The sequence below is a fragment of the Rhineura floridana genome, chromosome 15 (assembly GCF_030035675.1).
Source record: "Rhineura floridana isolate rRhiFlo1 chromosome 15, rRhiFlo1.hap2, whole genome shotgun sequence".
NCBI classification, from domain to species: domain Eukaryota; kingdom Metazoa; phylum Chordata; class Lepidosauria; order Squamata; family Rhineuridae; genus Rhineura; species Rhineura floridana.
Window position 1 is genome coordinate 14,926,926 of NC_084494.1, and position 19,968 is coordinate 14,946,893.

The window sequence follows — 19,968 nt, forward strand, 5'->3', positions numbered from 1 at the left end:
CTAGGAAATAGCTTAGAACCCATTGCAAGTCCTGAAAATAGCTACCTTTTCCTACTTATCTGCAAATCATGAGTTGAGTAAGTTCATAGCTTGCAGCAGCAGCAAGAGTACCTTTCCCTCTGTGTGCGCACTGCACAATAATTGAGCAGGCGATCTAGAACAGAAGATCATAGCAACAGCTTGGCAGGCATGCACAGCACACAGTTTCAGTTACAATTATAATAAAAGTGTACATGCATGTTTTTTTAATTACTTGCAAAAATAGCAGCATATACATTTTATCTTTCAAATAATTTTGGATCAGAATTTTTTTTAAAGTGTACATGCAGCTTATGATGCCATTACAATGTGTTATTCTTTTCTAATTATAAGGAATCAAACAAGTTTAAATTTTCCTGGGCTGCTGAAAAGGGCACTTTATTTGTCTAATTCATTAGCCTGTTTTGAAAACCTTCCCAATATGAAGCTTTTCTGGGAGTAAAGCTGCAATGCTAATCCCACATACCTGGAAGTAAACCCCATTGAATTCAGTAGGACTTTTGAGTAGACATGGATAGGATTGAGCTGTGTGGCTGGGATGTAGCCCATTGTACAAAGGTAAGAACTGCACCTACTGCTTCACTCATTCTCCCCTAGCCCCACCCACTTTTGCCTCTGGACTCACCCACCACTGGCATGTGGCCCCTGGAAGGTTGCCTTTGAGAGAATGTGCCCCTCAGCCTGAAAAAGGATCCCCCACACTTGCTTTAAAGCCCTACGTGGCTTAGGATGCAGATATTTGTTGCACCGTCTTCCCATCCACCAAGATCAGCAACTGAGCCCTTTCCCTGAGCACCCCTGTTGCCTGGAGTGCAAATGAGGGGGCAGGAGGGAGAGAGAGGGGGAGACTTTTCTGTGATGGCTCCCTGCTACCATCACTCTGTTTCCTGAGACTATTAAGAAGGGCTGATGGTACCCTTTTTAACAGAACTGTGTTGACATTACTCTATTAATCTGAATCGACTGTCGCTGTTTACTATGTCAGCCTAATTGCTTTCTTTTATTATTGTTTTGAAATTGAACGAAGCTTCTTACAACTTTGTTAGCCACCCAAGGAACCTAAATGTAACTTAAAGCATGTATGTAAACAAGGTAATATGAAGGCATGCAACTATCAAGTCACAGCAGCACCTTTGGTCACGGAAGATGTAAGTGTAGACTGTTTTCAGCCACATTCCAAGGCACATTAACATGATGTTAATACTGTTTTCTAAGGAAACACTAAGCTGTGTGTGGTCTGCAAGTCCTGACTTTTAACTTAAAAAGCAGTGGTATAATAGAGGGGGAATGTAAGCGAACACAGTTCTGGGACTTCTTTCATCTGCAGGAGTGCAAGAGTAATTGACAAACCTTTCCTCCCTGCTCTGGCAATCATGATGGGATAATGAGGCTTTCAAGTTTTATTATTTGTGACAGGTTACCATAGAGGTTGTTGTTGTTATATGCCTTCAAGTCGATTATGACATATGGTGACCCTATGAATCAGTGACCTCCAAGAGCATCTGTTATAAACCACACTATTCAGATCTTGTAAGTTCAGGTCTGTGGCTTCCTTTATGGAATCAGTCATCTCTTGTTTGGTCTTCCTCTTTTTCTTCTCCCTTCTGTTTTTCCCAGCATTATTGTCTTTTCTAATGCATCATGCCTTCTCATTATGTGTCCAAAATATGATAATCTCAGTTTCATCATTTTAGCTTCTAGTAATAGTTCTGGTTTAATTTGTTCTAACAGCCAATTATTTGTCTTTTTCGCAGTCCATGGTATGCGCAAAGCTCTCCTCCAACACCACATTTCAAATCATCAGACAATTTGGAGAGAGATCAAAAGCAGAGGTTGGATACTTCTTTTCTTTTATAGGGTTCCTACTTTAGGTTGGCAGTTTAAATGGTTACACTTCTTTGGAAGATTGTTTGCAGTTCTGATTAAAAGCTAAAGGTTGCGTTTCATTTGGCTGAAGAACTTTTGTTAAGGATCAGTGCGTTCAAGTTGAACATATGCAGACAGAAGGAAGGACCGCTGAGTTCAATACTTCCAGGAAACCATGCATTGGATTGCAGCTTGTGGAAGGGCAGGTTCATGTTAGATCCATGTTAGAACATTTGAAGTTAGATCCTGCTTGGTCCTGAGTGTTAAGTGCTCCCATTTCAGATTTCCTTCCATGCTGAAAATCAACCCCGCCCCCCTGCCATTCCTCTGCCTTGAGAGGTTTTTTTCTCTCTCTGTCTATTCTCTCCATCAGATTTTGATTCCTTTCTTCCTGAACTCCAAGGAACAAGGGGGAAGAAAAGCATTTCAAGTAAGGTGCAAGAGGCAAAGGTTTTGTTTTGAATTCACACCTCTTGAAGTCCCAGAGGACAGGAATCCTGTCAGATGGGGACTTAAATTTCAGTTTAGGAATAAGGAGATGGACAAATAATCTTCTCCTGGCTGGATAGTTGTTAGTAAGTAAACGCTTTGAGAATGTGAATCATCCTGTTGAGAGGTTTTGGTAGCAGGGAAATAAGCTTGGCCCAAAGTAATTTTACAGTGGATTAAAATATGCCGCTTGTGGAATCCAAAGCTTCCTTTTGACACGAAAATAATGTCACTCCAGATGTGTGGGCTTTCTTCATTTCTAATTTTGATTGATTTTTGAAGTGTGATATAACAACATAATCTGCAGACAAAGAAAGAATGCTCCATCTCTCCTTTATCCCCCACGCCCTAATCCAAAGGGCACATAATTCGCTAAACATGAAAGCAAACAAGAAAAAAAGAGAGATAAGAAAGAGACTTTTATTTATTCATGTGCAATATTTATATCCCGCCTTTCCACCTAACAACAGGCCTCCAAGGCGTCTGGCAATAAATGAAAACAGATAAAAGTTTCTTTTAAAATATTGTTGTGGCTTATGACAGCTCTGGGAGGAAGATGCTGGAGAGTGTCTACTATCAAGGCCGAGGATTGCTATTAAAGTTTGTTTCTGTGCCACCTTTTGGCCTAAAAAGGCTCTGGCTCACAAAGGATAATTCAAGCCTATACAGTAGGGCCCCACTTATACAGTGGGTTAGGGACCAGGCCCCCGCCGTAAAGCAGAAATCGCCATAAAGTGGAACCCCATTGATTATAATGGGGCACATTGCGCGAAAATGCGGCAGAAATGCCGCAAAATCGCAAAAACGGTTTTAAAATGGGGGATTTCCCGCTGCCGCATTAGCGGAACGCTGGAATGCAAAGCGCCGGTAAGCGGGGCCCTACCGTATAAGGCCTCATCTGCATTATGCACATAAAGCAGTATCATACTACTTTAAACAACCATGGCTTCCCTCAAGGCATCCTGGGAAATGTAGTTTGCTAAAGGTGGTGAGAGTTGTTAGGAGACCCCTTTTTGCCCCTCACAGAGCTATAATTCTCAGAATTCCCTAGGAAGAGGGATTGATTGTTAAACCACTCTGGGAATTGTAGCTCTGTGAGGAAAATAAGGGGTCTCCTAACAACTCTTGTCTTGGACCTCCTGATATGATGATACCTGCAGGAAGCCCCCTCCTGTAGAATTCAGTGATTGGTTGAGTATATAGGGGATGAGGCTATCTTTCAGGTGTCCTGGTCCCAAGCTGTGTAGGGCTTTGTACACTAACGCCAGCACCATGAACCTAGTCGAGTGGTCATTTAGCTGCCAATGCAATTCCTTCAGCAGCAGCGTAATGTCATGGCGATATTGCGCCCCAGTATATAGTCATCAACTCCCATCAGCCCCAGCTATTTGAGCCAGGGATTATGGGAGTTATAGCCAACCATGTCTGGGGACCCAAGGTGGAAGAACTCTACCAGTTGCAGAAGCCATATGAGGAGAAGTGTTATGGAGGAGAGGTGGCCCAACCTGTAGATGTCATGAAAGTTGACAACTGTTGCGCCTGTAACAGTGTGGCACAACATTTCCAGGAAAGCTTTGAATGCCCACTATTAATTTTTTCCACTGTGCCATTTAAACAAACAACCAGTGCAATGGTTATTCAGTTTTCATATTGTGCAGCAAGAGCTATTTGGATTCTGTTACAGGGAGTTGTGAAACAATCATAATAATGTATTCATTTATATCTTGCTTTTCTGTATAAATACATCCAAAGACGCTAATCTGGAATAAAGCCTAAACAAATGCAACAATAATTCCTTAAAATGTGAAACAAGACAAAAGAGATTACAAAATAGCAGCAATAAAAACGTCTCCAATATAATTATTCCTCAGCAGCAGACAGTTAAGCATTAAAAGCTTGCTTTTTTATATATATATAATCACTTTTGGAACATGGCTAATCTCCCCAGTGACAGAATTCAAAAAAAGAAAGGGAAAAAAGTGCCACCACAAGGAAGGCCTTGTCCCTTTTCATGAGGAGAGGAGATGAAAATAATAAAACTGTCTAAACTTGCCAGTATCATAATGCTGTTATACAAAGCTATGGTGCAACTGCATTTATTTCTTTATTGTTGCTTTTATATCCCACTTTTCCTCCAAGGAGCTCAAGGTGGCGTACATGGTTCTCGCCGTCTCCATTTTAACCTTACAACAACCCTGTGAAGTAGGCTAGGCTGAGAGACAGTGACTGGCCCAAGGTCACCCAGTTTCAAAAAAACGTTTGGTGGTGTTAGTAGGGGTGGCTGGTGCCCATTGCCACCCTGGGCTCCTATCTATCTGAGATTAGACAGACAGACAGACAGACAGACAGACAGATAGATAGATAGATAGATAGATAGATAGATAGATAGATAGATAGATAGATAGATAGATAGATAGATAGATAGATAGATAGATAGATAGATAGATAGATAGATAGATAGATAGATAGATAGATAGGGACTGGTGGGGCGGAAGGCAGGGAGCCCAACAGTAGGTGGGTCCAGACCAATGATAGGCAGAGCCAGCTAATTCCTGTTTTTTCCTCCTCCATTATCCTCCCTTCCTCCCTACTGAGTTCTACAGGGGCAATACTGAGACTAAAGAAGAGGAAGCCGACACAATGCCACCCCCTGCCCTGGATGTAAGCAAGAAGGCTGGGAGATGAGGGCCGGCTAAGAGCAGACTGCGGTTTGGTGGGGCCTAATGGATCAGCCTCCAGTAGTTAGTGTGTGTGCGCGTGTGCACGCACACACATACACATCAAAGCAGCAGAGAAACCACCCTAAATCTCCTTGATCAGACAGATAATTTCATGGGCAGCATAAGTCTTGTGTGCAACACAACGTGGGGTTGGATGACAGTGATTTATGGGGGAAGATTAAAAGAACTTAACACGTATCGCTTGGCCAAACAGCTAGCTAAGGAGGGATGTGATATTCATGTGGAAGGACCTGAGGAGTGTAAGCATCGAGGATGGGGAGGGATTGTTTGGAAAGGTGATGTAAAAGGAGTGTAATCACTAGGAGTAACGGAAGGAAATTAATCAAAGGCTGGCTGGAAACAAACCTTTCAGCTCAGTGTCAGAAACAGCCACATTCAAGAGTCCCTTGTGTAATTAAATAGGAACACAGGAAACTGCTTATACAGAGTCAGGGCATTGGTACAACTGGCTCAGGATCACCTACAATGACAGACAGCAGCTCTCTAGGGTTTCAGGCAGGGTTCCGTCGCAGGCCAACTGGAGGTGCCATTGGGGACTGAACCTGGGACCTTCTATGGGTACAGCAGAGGTGGGATATGGGTAGCCCTCCAAATACTGTTGGACTCCCAAGGCCCATCAGCCCTGGCAGCCAGCTTGGCCAATGGTCAGGGATGGTGGAAGTTGTAGTCCACCAATACCTGGAGGAGCACAGGTTCCCCATCCCTGGTGTAAAGCATTATAGCAGGTGCGACAGATATCTGGTTACATGCCTAGGATTCTGGGATGAAGAAGTGATGGCTGCTCCTCCAGGTAAATTGTACAAGTGTGAACAGGGCAAATGTGTCCACCAAGATTTGGGAGGGGGGGAGTGGATCCTTGCAGAGCTTGGCTTTATAGCATATCCACTGAGTATAGGGTTGGACTAGATGACCACCAAGATCCCTTATAACTCTGAAACTCTATGATTTGGTTTAAAATGAGGCCCATGTTAAGTGTACCAGCTGCAAAGCTGCTGGAAGAGAGTCAAGTAGTAACTTGCAACCATCAGGTGGACATACAGCACAAGGGCTTTTCTGTACATACCAAGCTACTTCTGAAAATTTAACTATTTATTGTTTGCAGGTTACTGAGAAAAGCCCAGAGCAGAAATACTGAATAAAAGAAAGAGAGGGCAACGTATTTTCTTTATATCCCACTTCCAAGGAGCTCAAGGCAGCATACACAATTCTCCCCCAATTTATCATCCCAACAATCTTGTGAGGTAGGTAAGCCTAAGCAGAGGTAGCCAACCTAGTGCCTTCCAGAAAGTTTTTGAGTCGAACTCCCATCAGCCTGCAACATGACAACAGTCAGGGTTGATGAGAGTTGTAGTCCAGCCACCTCTTGCAGGGGAGACTGTGTTGGCTAGTTGTGGACTAAGGGAGCATTATGCACCCAAGGTCACTCAGTGAGCTTCATGGAAAGGTGGAGATTTGAACCTAGGTCTCCCCAGTTCTAGTCCACTCTAACCACTACACCACACTCTCTACCCAAGGCATTTTTAAGTAATAGTTGTGTATCCAAGTGGCCACCAAGTCCTAGCTTTTGGACATTCAGTGGACTGGATGCAAATGGACACATGAAATTTAATCAATGAACCAAGAACTCAAATTTGGATTGGAAGCCATTGAAACTCTGACTAGAGGTATGAAATTTTAGCGAAATTGAATAGAGATAGAAAATTGAGTAGAATCTAGGGACACATTACACAATAATTCTTGGGTTATTACAAACCACAAGTCTTTCTGAAAAACTTCTTAACAAAGTTTCTCTCCCTGTACACTGTGACGTCTAGTTCTTTGTATCTTGGTTCCTTCTTTATAGTAAGAATTCTACTATAGCAGTGTGTGGATCATAAGCAGCAGTTTTTAATTTAATTTGCTTTTTAATTCACATATTTACTGGTAGGTGGGCAGGCTAGTAAGAATTTTGCTGGGCTAGTAACTTGTGTAAATGCATTTGAAAGGCTGCGTTCACTCCCCACCCACCCCCTTTTTTTTTAGTTTTAACCACTTTTGTCTCAGTCCAAAGGTCAGGGCTTGTACATGGTAGAGAGGCTTCCATGTGCAGCAAGCCATTTGAATTAAAAAAAAATGGACACCCAGTAACAATTCCTTTTAAAATGCCCTGTTCTGGCCACTGGGGAGATTATACAGGTTGAATCATTCATACTGGTTTTTGCTGCAAAAGTGAATGTGTTTCTTCAGGACTGGTAATTTCTCAAAGATGGGGAACAGCCATTGTGCCTTCATCCTGAATCTTTGGGGTGGTATTCAGCCAACTTGTCCTGTCAGGGCAAGGATTACCACTAGTGCAACAGGACTTTCTCCCCTCCCCACGTGCCGTCCCCAAATCTGCTCTGGAGGGTTGGCGAAACTCCTAAAACAGATTTAGGGGATGTGCACGGGAAGGAGAAGGGGAAAAAGTTCCATTGGGCAAGCAGAAATCCTGATGGAACTACTTACTCAGTGCTGCATTAGATACAACTCAGATTGTATCCAACGTGACACCTGGGATGTATATTTTTAGGACCAACCCTATCTTTTGTCATGTTATGATTTTAAGTAGTTTTTAATTGTTTTAATGATATATTTTAAACTGATGTAACTTGCCCTGGGACATTAGGGTGAGGGGCAGATAATTAATAATAATAACAACCCTAGTGCTTTGTTTACTCATCAAACCAACTGGAAAGGTCCAATTGGTGTATACACTACTCTGGAAGATGTGCAGGATCAGATGGAAATACTGTGACTTTGTCTATGAAAACAATGTGCCTGACTCTGTACCAGCAGGGAAAATTGTGGCTGTGAATTTATAGATCTTTGCAGAAAATCCTTCCCAAGGCTTGGAACAGTGTGATCTTGTGTGTATGACCAGCACAATGACAAAAGGCGTTTTTAAAGATGTTTTGTTTTAATATGTTTTAAAGCGCTTTCGGTGTTTTTGTTTGCTGACCAGGGTGGGCACTGCGAGGAAGGGTGGAATAACAATAACAGCAATAACAATAACAACAACAATAAGAAGAAGAATAGGTCTATAACCTGCTATCTATGGCACCTGCGATGGAGGCTGGTCCATTAGGCTGAATGGGGCGCTGCCTCACCTACCTGAGTCTGCCCTCATCCAGCCCACACCTGTCTGCCTTCCTGTACAATCAGTCCAGAGGCTCTCAGCTTCCTTTTCCTTAGTCTCAGTTCTGCCCTTGTAGAAAACGGCAGGGAGAGACAAATGAGATGAGAGATGAGAGACAAAACTTGAATTAATTGGCTCCACGCTGGCTTCACCTACTGTGGGGCTCCCTGCTTTTCACCCCACTAGTCCCAAAGGGCACCAGCCACTACTGAGCATATTCAACCTATAATCTCCACCATGGAGCTGACAAGCTGACTTCATGGCTCCTACATCAGCCTCATATTTGTACTTTTTGTTTTGTATTTTTCCTGATTATTATCATGTCTCTCCCCGCCCCTTTCTGTAACATCCTTACCTGATGAAGAGTTCTGTAGAATTCAAAAGCTTGCCACACTTTTGTGACATTTTGGTTGGTCCCAATAAAAGTAATGGGTTGACCAATGATTTTTTAAAATATGGATCTTTGCTTTTTGTGTTTCGGCCAGTTCACTCACACGGCCCGTCTCATTATGTGAATCCCCAAATTTGCAGTTGAAAGATGCAATATGCAACACTGGTAGCTGCTTCTTTTTTTACTAGCCCTACTTTAACAGCAGCCTGGAGGGTACGGCTATCTATTAATGACTACCAGGCAACGATGGCTATATTCTACCTCCACTGTTGGAGGCAGGATGCCCTCTATTGCTGGAAATAACAAGGGCGGGGGAGTGCTGTTGTGCTCAGGTCCTGCTTGTGGGCTTCCCGCAGGCATCTGGTTGGCCCCTGTGAGAACAGGATGTTGGACTAGATGGGCCACTGGCCTGATCCTGCGGGGCTACTTCTTATGTTCTGGCATATAGACATTTATTAGATTAAGGACCCCTCCAGACATCCTTTTTATTGAGCAATCACAATTATTTGTGCTCATGGTGGTATTGGAGCAGTCACATGTGATCCCACTTTCAATATGTTTGCACCTGGAAACGTTTTGAGGGCAGTCATACTGCTTCATTTCCAGTCAGTGCATATCCTGTATCTTCCTGCTGAAATCCCATAATTTACATACCACAAATTTGTTTGTCCTGCTTTTGTTGTACTGCAGCTCCTCCTGACAGCGGTAATGTGGTAACACTGGGGAAGCGTCACAGAACAACTAATAAGTTGGAATGATGTGCAGATGGCCCACTAGGCATCCACCACTAATGCTCTGTTATTGTGCCAAGAGCATGTTGCAGAAGACACCTGTAAAAAGCCACCCGTCTAGAGTGACCCTGAGCATTTTTCTCTGGAGTGATCACCTTCTGAGTAATGTTCTGCTCTGGCCAGTTGTAGTCAGATTGTGCTAAAAATCCATCTAAATACCCCCTTCAGAATCTTCATACAGTGCTGCTTTAACAAACTACTGAAACTACTGAAAAGGTGTGTGTGTATATATATATATATATATATATATATATATATATATATATATACCTGTAAGCTGTGATGAGCGACTCCTTTGTGGAGGGGAAAAATGGGGTTTAATTTTTTAATAAATAAGTGAATAATAACGTACATATTTATGTAACGTGAACTAAAAGGGAACAACGTCCACAGGACTTGATTGTGTTCATCCCTGCTTCTTCAGGGATGGGGAATCTGTGGCCTTCCAGATGCTGCTAGACTGTAACTCTCATCATCCCTAGCTAACATGGATAATTGTCGGGGACGACAGGAGTTGCATGCCAGCAATCTCTAGGGGGCCACAGGTTCCCCGTCTCTGCTCTGGTGCAACGGCTGCTTATGCCACAATAAATCTGTCTGTCTTTAAGGTACCATGGTGTCTTTATTGGTTTTGAACTTAGGGACTGATCATAAATCTGGCTACATCCAGAGGAATCCTTACTTATAAGAGATTCTCAGCCACTCTATGGACCTTCGTGGATATTAGGAGATAACTAGGCTTACTGTCAGCTATAAAACAAATTCTGCTACATGGCTGGGATATGCATCTTGAACGGCTTTTAATTCTTTTCCCTTAAATTCAACAACCCTTTTTTTTAAGTCTCTCTGTTCAAAATGGGGAGGGTCCAGATGGCTTCATAGACAACTGAACGTAGGGCAATCCACAGGATAAGATACTGCTGACCATTGAAATTTCCTCCCCAAAGAGATGCATCTGGCACTTTCAGTGTGCAGTTTTCAGTGAATGCTGAAGCCACACCTCTTTCCCCCGGCCTTTGACATTTGAGCTGTAAGTTTTCAGGACCACCCTATACCCAGAGCTTGGAAAAGTTACTTTTTTGAACTACAAATCCCATCAGCCCCAGCCGGCATGGCCACTGGATTGGGCTGATGGGAGTTGTAGTTCAAAAAAGTAACTTTTGTGATTGAAATTTGTTTTAATTGTGTTAAGTATTGAATTTTAAACTGTTGTAGTCAGCCCTGGGGCCTGCTGGTGAATGGCAGGTGATAAATGTAATAATAATAATAATTCTCCCAATAGTCTCTGGTGCCATTCCATGCTGGTAGCAGTATACCTCAGAAGGGACAAATTTGCCACACATGAAAAAAAAAATAGAGAGCACAAGATGAGAAACACAATTTTAATTATTTGGGGGGAAATACACAAGTTGCTAGTCCTTATTGTGGGTTGCAGTTGAAAAACAGACCTATTTTAGAGTAGACCCATTTAAATTAATGGACTTAAGTTAGTAATTTCTTTTTCAGTGGGTATACTCTGAGTAGAACTAACACTAGATACAGCCCCAGGAAAACCTCTGAAGCTAAAAGCCATCCTGTGAGGGGCTTCTTCAAGTGGCTAGCCCAGCGTTTCCCAACCTGGAACCCACCAGATGTTTTGGACTACAACTCCCATCAGCCTCAGCTAGCAGTGAGTTGTAGTCCAAAGCATCTGAAGGGCACCGGGTTGGGGAAAGCTGGTAAAATATTGTGCCCACTGAATCAGGAGGAGTTCCTTTGTGCTCTGACCAGACTCATAATCTTGTCTAGCCCTTCATGCTTGTTTTTGATCCCTAAATCCTTGTTCTGATTGCCCCTTATAGTTGCCACCTTTTTTTTTTCAATAGACACCCTTTGAGTTTATCCAACAGACATGCAATAGCTGCAGTTTTCCTCATGGGAGAAAATACAAGTTTTGGGAAATGATGAGACACTGAATATGATCAGAATGGTTAATAGTGAACTCCACACATTCTCAACAGAACTGTGATTGTTATCTGCTATGAGCGTGGGAGACCAGACACAAATGAAAACACAAGTGGACTGTAAAGAGCTGCAAAAGAATCTCTCCCAACAGGATGACTTGGACAAATGAGGTCCAATGTAAGTGCAAACTCATGCATATTGGAACAAAAAATCTTAACCACATATATTCATTTTCATTTTAGAAATGGCACTACTGCCCTACAACAGGAACTCCCAGGGCAGTTTATACACCTTTGGGATATGAACTGGGTTGTGGTGGATAGCTCAGTGAAAATGTTGACCCGCTGTGAAAAAGGTGAGTTCCATGTTAGGAGTCATTAGGCAATGGGTTGAAAAGAAAACAGCCAATATCATAATGTTATATACAAATCTACAGAGCAACTGCGATTGGAATATTGCAGGTGTGGGGAACCATTGGCGTCCAGATGTTGCTGAACTACAACTTCCATCAATCCTGGCCACTGGCCACGTTGCTGTGGCTGATGGGAGTTGTAGGTCAACAACACCTGGAGGACTAAAGGTTCCTCACACCTGGAATACTGTGTTACAGTATAGTTCTGGTTGCTGCACTTCAAAAAGGCTGCTGTGGAGTTGGAGAAGGTGCAGAAAGGGGCCAACCAAATGATCCAGGGGTCTGGAGCACCTGCCTAATGAGATGAGGCAAAGCACTTGGGGCATTTTAGGGGTAGGCAAATAAGGGGACACGGACATTTATAAAATTTTGCATAATGTGGAAAAAGAAATAGAAATATTTTTTCTCCCTCTTCCGTAACTTAACTCAGGGTCATCACATAAACTTGATGGGCAGTAGATTCAGGGCAGACAAAAAGAAGGGCCTCATTCACCTAAACAGCGAAGAGTTGTGGCATCTTAAAGATTCACAAATTTATTACAGCATAACGTAATCAACAGCCATTGGCCATCAATAAAACCTCTATGTTCAGAGGCAGGATGCCACTAATTCCAGTTAATTGGGGACAATTGGGTGGTGGCAGGAGTTATTGCCTTCATGCCCTGCTTCCAGGAGGCACCTGGACGGCCATTGTGAGAAAGATGCTAGACCAGACCTTTGGTCTGATCCAGTAGTGTGCACTGTGTTGCCAGATCCTGTGTCAGGGATGGGGAACCTGTGGCCAACTCCCATCAGTCCTAGCATGGCCAATAGGGAGGGGTGATGGGAGTTGTAGTCCATCAATTTCTGGAGAGTCACAGTGGGTTCCCCATCTCTGCTGTAATTGTTTGTCCCCAGGTAAGCATGTAGGACTGTCAGGCTTACAATGCAAACTTATACACCACAGCTGGGCAACCTGTGACCTGCAGGCCGCAGGTGCCCCATGCAGGGCCTTTGCACTCTGCTGAGCCCCTCCCCCAAAACGTTTTCTCCACTCCCCCACCCTGCCTGCCTTCTTACTTAAAACCAGTCCAAGGGTTGCCTGTCCGCTTCTTCCTCCTTAGTCTTAGGGTTGGCAAGGAGAAAATGGGGACAAAACTAGTTGGCTGTGCCTGTTGTTGGCTCTGGCTTCATCTACTGTTGGGCTCCCTGTCTACCACCCTACCAGTCCCAATGGGCACCAGCCATCACTGCCATCTCTGGAGCTCTTCCCAACACCAATTGGCTAGCCAGTGGGGAAGGATGCCCCATGGGATCTCCGAGATCCCATTGCACATCTTTCCCCTGCCTGCCTGTGTGCATGATTATGTAAGAGTGGGAAGGGTGTGTGCGTTTGAGTGTATACATGTCTACATGTAGAGCCCCCCAATGAATGCAGCTCTGGTTGCACACCTTGGCTGTACATTCTGTCAGGCTGCCTCTATGGGAGAAATGGGAATCAGGACTCATTCTCTCTGCTTTGCTAGAAGAACAGCTCCATCAAGGTACCTCCTACCCCTGAACTGTTTCTCTGCTGACCAGTCATTATAAGAACTATTCCCTTTCTCCTTATGTGTTGTGCTTTTTTAGATTCTAAGTCTCGGTGCTGGGACTATCTTGTTTAATTGACTGACTGACTTGGGAGTCAGCCTCCCTTACTTACTTTGGAGTAAGCATGCATGGGATTGCACGCTATGCAACATACATACTACCAGCAAACTCATTTCTCCAAGTGTAGATTCTTATATAGCCAAAATGGTATGACGCACATACAAGACGGAGGTACTGGTGGGCTTGGAGGAATAAATATGTTGTGCAGACGATCCTATGCATGTTTACCCTGAAGTATGGCCAATTGTACTGAGTGTGACACTCCCACATCATGTGTGCAGAGAATTGAAGACAAAAATTATTAAATGTTATTGTTTTAATGTTGATTATCATATTAATATTAATTACTATTAATCACAGTAATAGTAGGAGTAGCATCATCATCATTATAAGCGACAATAACGCAGGTGAAGGCGGCATTGTAATAAATTATTAGTATTAGCAGTAGTAGTAGTAGCAGTAATAGTAGCGACCATAACGAGAACTAGAAGGCCTCGCAGTTTGTGGGCCGCGGCTCTGCCTCTCTGGCGCCTCCTCAGCCTGGCGAAGCTACACGAGGCGGCGGGAGCGAACGAGGGAAGCCAGGCCTCCCAGAGGCGGCGGCGGCGGCGGCGGCGTCAGGCGATGGCCGGGGGAGAAGAGGGACGCAACGGGGCCCCCGAAGTCTCTCCGCCCGAAGCGTCGTCGTCCAGCGAAGCCGACCACCAGGCCGGCGGTTCCCGACGCCCGCTGCCGCCGCCGCCTCCTCGGCGGTCCCGCCTGGGCCTGGTCTTAGCCGTGCTGGCGGCCCTACTGGCCGCGAAATACTATCGGGACTCGGAGGTGGCCCGGCGGCAGGTACCGGCAGGGGGAGGGAGCCGCCTTTGAGCGGGCAGCTTCGCGGGGGGGGGCTGAGTTTCTGAGTGGAAGTTGGAGGTCATTTAGGGGGTGTTGTGGGGCAAAGAAGGGGAGGATCAGTGGGGTTGGTGGTGCTTGGTTGGACCCAGGAGGCGGAGAAGTTGGCGGGCAAAAGTTCGGGGCTGTCGAGAGCCGGAGACTTGGAGAGACGCCGGACTAGGAGCGCTGAAGGGAGCCGGCGGGGTTTCGTGCATTTAAACCGTTCACTTCAACCCTAGACTTGCCTATTCAGAAGGAAGCCCCATGAGTCTCCCGGTAAAGGGTGTACAGGATTGCACCCCAGCAAGTTCAATCCTACCACTGTCTACGCAGAAACGTCCTGTTGAATTCAGTGGGATTTCACTCCCTTGTGTGCATAGGATCGCACGCAGCCTAAGGTTTGCAAATTGTCCGTGCATTTTTACTGGGGAGCAAGCGCCGCTTAATTCAGTAGGACGTGCTTCCGAGGAGACGTTTTGTGCTGTAGGTGTACTTCGAGTAGCAGTTAGCAGCTACAGTGCTGAGACTGGCTTCATGGCATATCTTCCTTAAGGCTTAGGCATCCCATGAAGCGGGATGGTGGGAGATTCAGGACAGACAAGAATTTCTTTACCCAGTGCGTTCTTAAGCTACGGAATTCGCAGCCACGATATATGGTGATGGTTGCAGGCTTTAGGTGGCTTTAAACAGGTTATGGGGAAGGAGGTGCAGGCCTTGATCCAGTAGGGCTCTTTTGTGCATAATCAATAGTTATTAGGGTAAGGGGAAGTTAGTGGGGCTGGAGCAGGCTTGATGACCCCATGGGGTCTGGGAAAAGGTATTTGCTAAGGAAAAACGAGAGAGAGAGAGAAAATAAGGCTATCAATGGTTACAAGTGACAATGGCTATGTACTACTTTCGCTGTCACAGGCATTGTTTATTTATTTGTTCATTTAATATCCTGCCCTTCCTCCCAGTAGGAGCCCAGGGCAGCAAACAAAAACACTGTAAATTTCATAAAAACAGACTTTAAAATATATTAAAACATCTTTAAAAAACAACTTTTTAAAAAAAGTTTTAAAAACATTGTATGCCTCAGAGGACCAGTTGCTGGGAATCACAAGTAAGGAGCGTGCTCTTGCTGATGGGAAATATGACAGGTCTGGGTTCCAACAGACTTGAAGGGATCTTAGTGATTCTGTAGGTTTGGTCTCATTATGGCTGTGGAGAAGCTGGTGGTGTAAAGTGTCTATTTAATGTGGGAAAGGTTTTTAATAGCGCTGACTCCTTGGTAAGCTTTCTCAAGTTGTGTTCACATGAACATAAGCAGTTGTTGTTGTTATTTATTAGATTTGCTAGTCGTTTGTTACCCAAAGGTCTTCAGCGACTTGCAACATTGTTAAAAACACAAATAAAAATACAATAAAAACAAAACAGTAAAGGAGCAACAACTCTTGTACAGCCACAGGAAGCGTTGGCAGCACACATAGCATTGGATCGGCAGAATTAGTGTTGGATCTTTCCACAGGGATTATACAGGAAGGCGTCTTTCTGCCATAACTTTCACACAAATTGTAAGAATAGCAATCCATCACAACATGCTACTCCCCCTCTAGAGGTATCACAATCCTGTGAAAACATATTGGTGGTTACAAGTCATGATGGGTATATATTACCTGCAGGACCAGAGGCATGCCTCTGAGTATGAGCCACTGAGAAAGAGTTCACGTTCTCCTTGAGGACTTCCCATGGGCATCTGGATGGCCACTGGGAACAGAATGCGGGATTGGATGGGCCCTTGGTCTGATCCAGCAGAGCTCTTTCCTGTTCTTGGATATTCTAGAATGCCTTTCGATGAATAAGCATCAATTTTAGGTAACCAGGGAAACATTACAAAACCTGGTGGTTCTTTTCTTCAAGACTGAAAGAGTAACATAGGTCACATGGTAAGCTTTTTTTTTTTTACACCAAGGGCTTATCCACATGGGAGCATTACTTCATACTGAAAATGAAATGAACTGCCTTCAAGTCGATCCCAACTTAGGGCAACCCTACAAATAAGGTTTTCATGGTAAGCAGTATTCAGAGGGGGTTTACCATTGTCTCCCTCTGAGACTAGTCTTCCCCAGCTGGCTTAGGGCCTGATCAGCTTGCCACAGCTGCACAAGCCAGCCCCTTCCTTGTCTGCAACTGCCAGCTGGGGGGCAACTGGGCTCCTTGGGACTCTGCAGCTTGCCCACGGCTGCACAGGTGGCAGGGCATATAACCCCTGACTCACTCACTGTGGGGTTTTTCCTTAGCTGGCCCTTGACGCCCAGGAGACATGAGCGGGGATTTGAAATCACAGACTGTGTTTTCTGTTCTCGCTGAGGGGAAGGATTAATCATGCAGTTTCCTAATGATCACACCCTCTAATTTAACATTTCCACTCCTTCTGGTTGCTTGGCAACTGAGCATGCTCAGTTTGTTCTACCAGCTGCAGTAGGTTCCATTAAAAAAAAAAAGAACAACCTGGAACTGCGATTATTTGTAGTTTCACTGGTATGATACACCTGAAATACAAATCTGTGAGCAGTTTTATACTTTTGCGCACAAGTTAGGGGGAAAAGAAAAATGACACCATTTACAGCAATATTAAAAAGGCCAGCAGAACAGAGGAGAGCAGCTGGAACCATGCAAATTAAAAGGAGATGTGAGTAGCACCAAACACACAGTAAACCACTGTGTAGATGAGTCCTAAGGCCCTGTTTGCACTATACATTTAAAGCAGTATTGTACCACTTTAAATAGTCATGGCTGCCCCCAAAGATTAGTGGGAACTGTAGTTTACGAGTCCTAAGAGAAGTTAGGAGACCCCTATTCCCCCCATGGAGCTACAATTCCCAGAATTCCCTTGGAAGAAGGATTGATTGTTAAACCATTCCGAGAACTGTAGCTCTATGAGGGGAATAAGGGGCTCCTAACACCTCTCAGCATCTTTAACAAACTATAGTTCCCAGGATTCTTTTCGGGAAGCCGTGACTGTTTTAAATGTCTACTGCAGATGCGGCCTAAGATCAAGGCTGGACTCATATCTTAATTCTGTTGTGTTTGTTTACATGACCACTGAGGAGTAGAGTTCTATCTTCTCCTTGCCCAGGGTATCTCTGTCCACCATCCTGGCATGCCCACATTACAGAGTTAAACTGGTTTTATTAGCCTCTGCACACCTCAAATCCCTACGATTTAAATTTCCTGGAGGGTGCTTGGGATCTTTAATATGAGCACCCTCACCAAATGATGATTCCCAAGATTCTTTGCAGGAGACCATCACGCAAGTATGAACAAATCAATATGTTTGCAGTGTAGAAAAGGCCAGAAAGTATGGCCATTTGCTCTGTCAGTAGGGAGCATAGCCCCAAGAGCAAGTAATGTACTTTCAAAGGAGAGCTGAGATTTTCAGCTTCTGCCAGAAACTGCTGTATTCTTTGATGTTTGGTAATGCAGACTGGAAGAACAGGGGACATGTCTCTCTCAGCTCCAGGCTTCTTTTTCCATGTTTTTTTCCTGCTGCCTTATTAGGAGGAGGGACAATGTGGCAGCAGGGCCAGCTCTAGGATTTGGGGGGACCTTAGACAAGATGCCCTCAGTGGGCTTTTTTTCTCCATGAGTGGACACCTTTCCTCCTTACCACCATTACTGTCATCCATTCACTTGCCTTCCTTCCTTTGGGACCATTTCACACAAGCAGCCAGAAGGAGAATGCGAGGCATCTAATGGAGGATGCTCCATCTCCTGCTCTGGTCATTGTTTGCATGCTTGGAGCAGAAAGGTGAATAGAGTGTGACTACAACACGTGTGGGGAACCTGTGAGCCTCCAGATCACCCTTTCGTAACCGTTGGGTCCCCAGAGGTTGTTGAATTGCAACTCGCATCAGCTCCAGCCAGGATGGCAAGTGGTCAGGAGTGATGGGAATTGTAGTCCAGCAACATCTGGGAACTCAAAGATTGGGAAAGGCTGCTCCAGTTGTTGTTGAACTACAGCTGCCATAAGCCCTGGAAAGCATGGCTAATGGCCGGGAATGATGGAAGTTGTAGACCAGCAACATCTGGAGGGCCACAGATTCCTCACCCTTTGGACTACAAGGTTGAGGGAGCAGAAGTGGGGCCTCTGTATGGTTGTGGGCCTCAGCAGGCGCTCTGCGATGCTGCACCCTAATGCTGGCCCTTGTGGCATTGCTGATACGGTGTGCCAATATTGGCCATGACATTGGCTCTCAGTGATGGTTCCATCCTGCCTGCTGTGCTGGAGATGGAGGAGGCAGGAAACTACGCTTGGGCTGAAGATAGCTACAGCTTGGGCTGTAGGGGTTGGATCCACACTGGATAGCAGCTGATGCAGATCTAACACCTCCCCAAAATGGCTAGGGTTGGTGTGTCCTGAAAGGTTTCTTCTCATGCTGCAGAGATTTCCAAAAAACATCTGCAACACTCTGTGTATTATAGCTGCACATCACCTATTATAATTACACCCACCCACCAATGAATCATTGAAAGCCTTAGTTGTCTGAAATTCCAATGAAACTGTTTAGAAGTTGCAGCCCTGCTGGCGACCGGTAGACCCAGATATAGTCAGATTCAGATTACTAGGAGCATTTTTGACATACAGTAAGGAGGATGAATCTTCGTTAGATGGATTTAAGACTCTATGATAAGATGGCAAGTTCTAGGTCAGGTGTGGAGAATCTTTGGCCCTCCAAATGTTGCTGGACTACAACTCCAGTCATCCCTGGCCATTGGCCATGCTTGGTGGGACTGATGGAGTTGTAGTTCAGCAACATCTAGAGGGCCAAAAATTCCCCACACCTGCTTTAGGTCCTGGTACTTGCCTTTCTTTGGACAGTGGAAGGATTTTGCAGTAAATGTTTTGAAGAGTCAGTATCCACACCTGTGGAAAATCCTACACTTAGCAGAAGTTTGAACATCACGGCGCAAGACAGATGCTTGATTGTATGAATCAACAAAGGAGGTCCTGGATATATTTTATAAATATAACAACTTTTGTGTTATCTCAAAAGGTCTTTTCAAGTAATTAAAAAACACCCAAGATGTGTTCTTTATTGCACTTGGCAATAGCCTTGATCCAATGCCAGTGATGTGATGTCCTGGTCCCAAATACCTAGTGGTGTCAGGGTCCCTGCTAGGTTTCTAGCTATGCCTTTGGCAGCCAACAGTTCTGAATCCAGTCTTCATGTCCATTGCCCGCTTGTTTTTGCTTTTTTTCTGCCTGGTTGTAGCCCTGCACCTGCCCTACAAGGCACTTGAGTGCTTTCCTGACTGTAATTGACAAGAGCAGCACCTTCTAGGCAGCATTAGCATCCTTTTAGGCTGGCAGGCAGCAGATGTGAAATCAGCGGGTTTGGGAGCGGTGGGAACAATAATGGTGTTGTAGGCAGCACCAAATCACTGCAGCTTGAACTGCAGAGGGAAGAAACCTTATTGCACTGGGAAGAGACGATTGCCTGCCTGCCTGCCTTCCCTGCAGGGAAGATGGGTAGGGTGGCCAAGAGAAACTCGACTTGCATGAACCGTCCCCAGCCAATCCTGCACCAGCTTAGTAATGGACTTGTTGGTGTGCAGTCTCTCCAATTTGCTGTCTGTAGGGGATTGGCCTGGGC

The 19,968-nt window shown here is 44.8% G+C and overlaps 1 protein-coding gene across 2 annotated transcripts in view; it reads left to right on the forward strand.

The window, feature by feature from the left end:
* Positions 1-13,938: 13,938 nt before the first annotated feature.
* Positions 13,939-19,968, forward strand: part of SELENON (selenoprotein N) — a 55,235-nt gene continuing 49,205 nt past the window's right edge. Inside the window, exon 1 of one of the 2 annotated variants that reach the window (XM_061597585.1) lies at positions 13,939-14,293. In XM_061597585.1, the coding sequence (XP_061453569.1) occupies positions 14,081-14,293 (213 nt within the window). In that variant the 5' untranslated portion in view covers positions 13,939-14,080. The remainder of the gene's footprint in view (positions 14,294-19,968) is intronic. The other variant, XM_061597586.1, reaches the window with a different exon arrangement.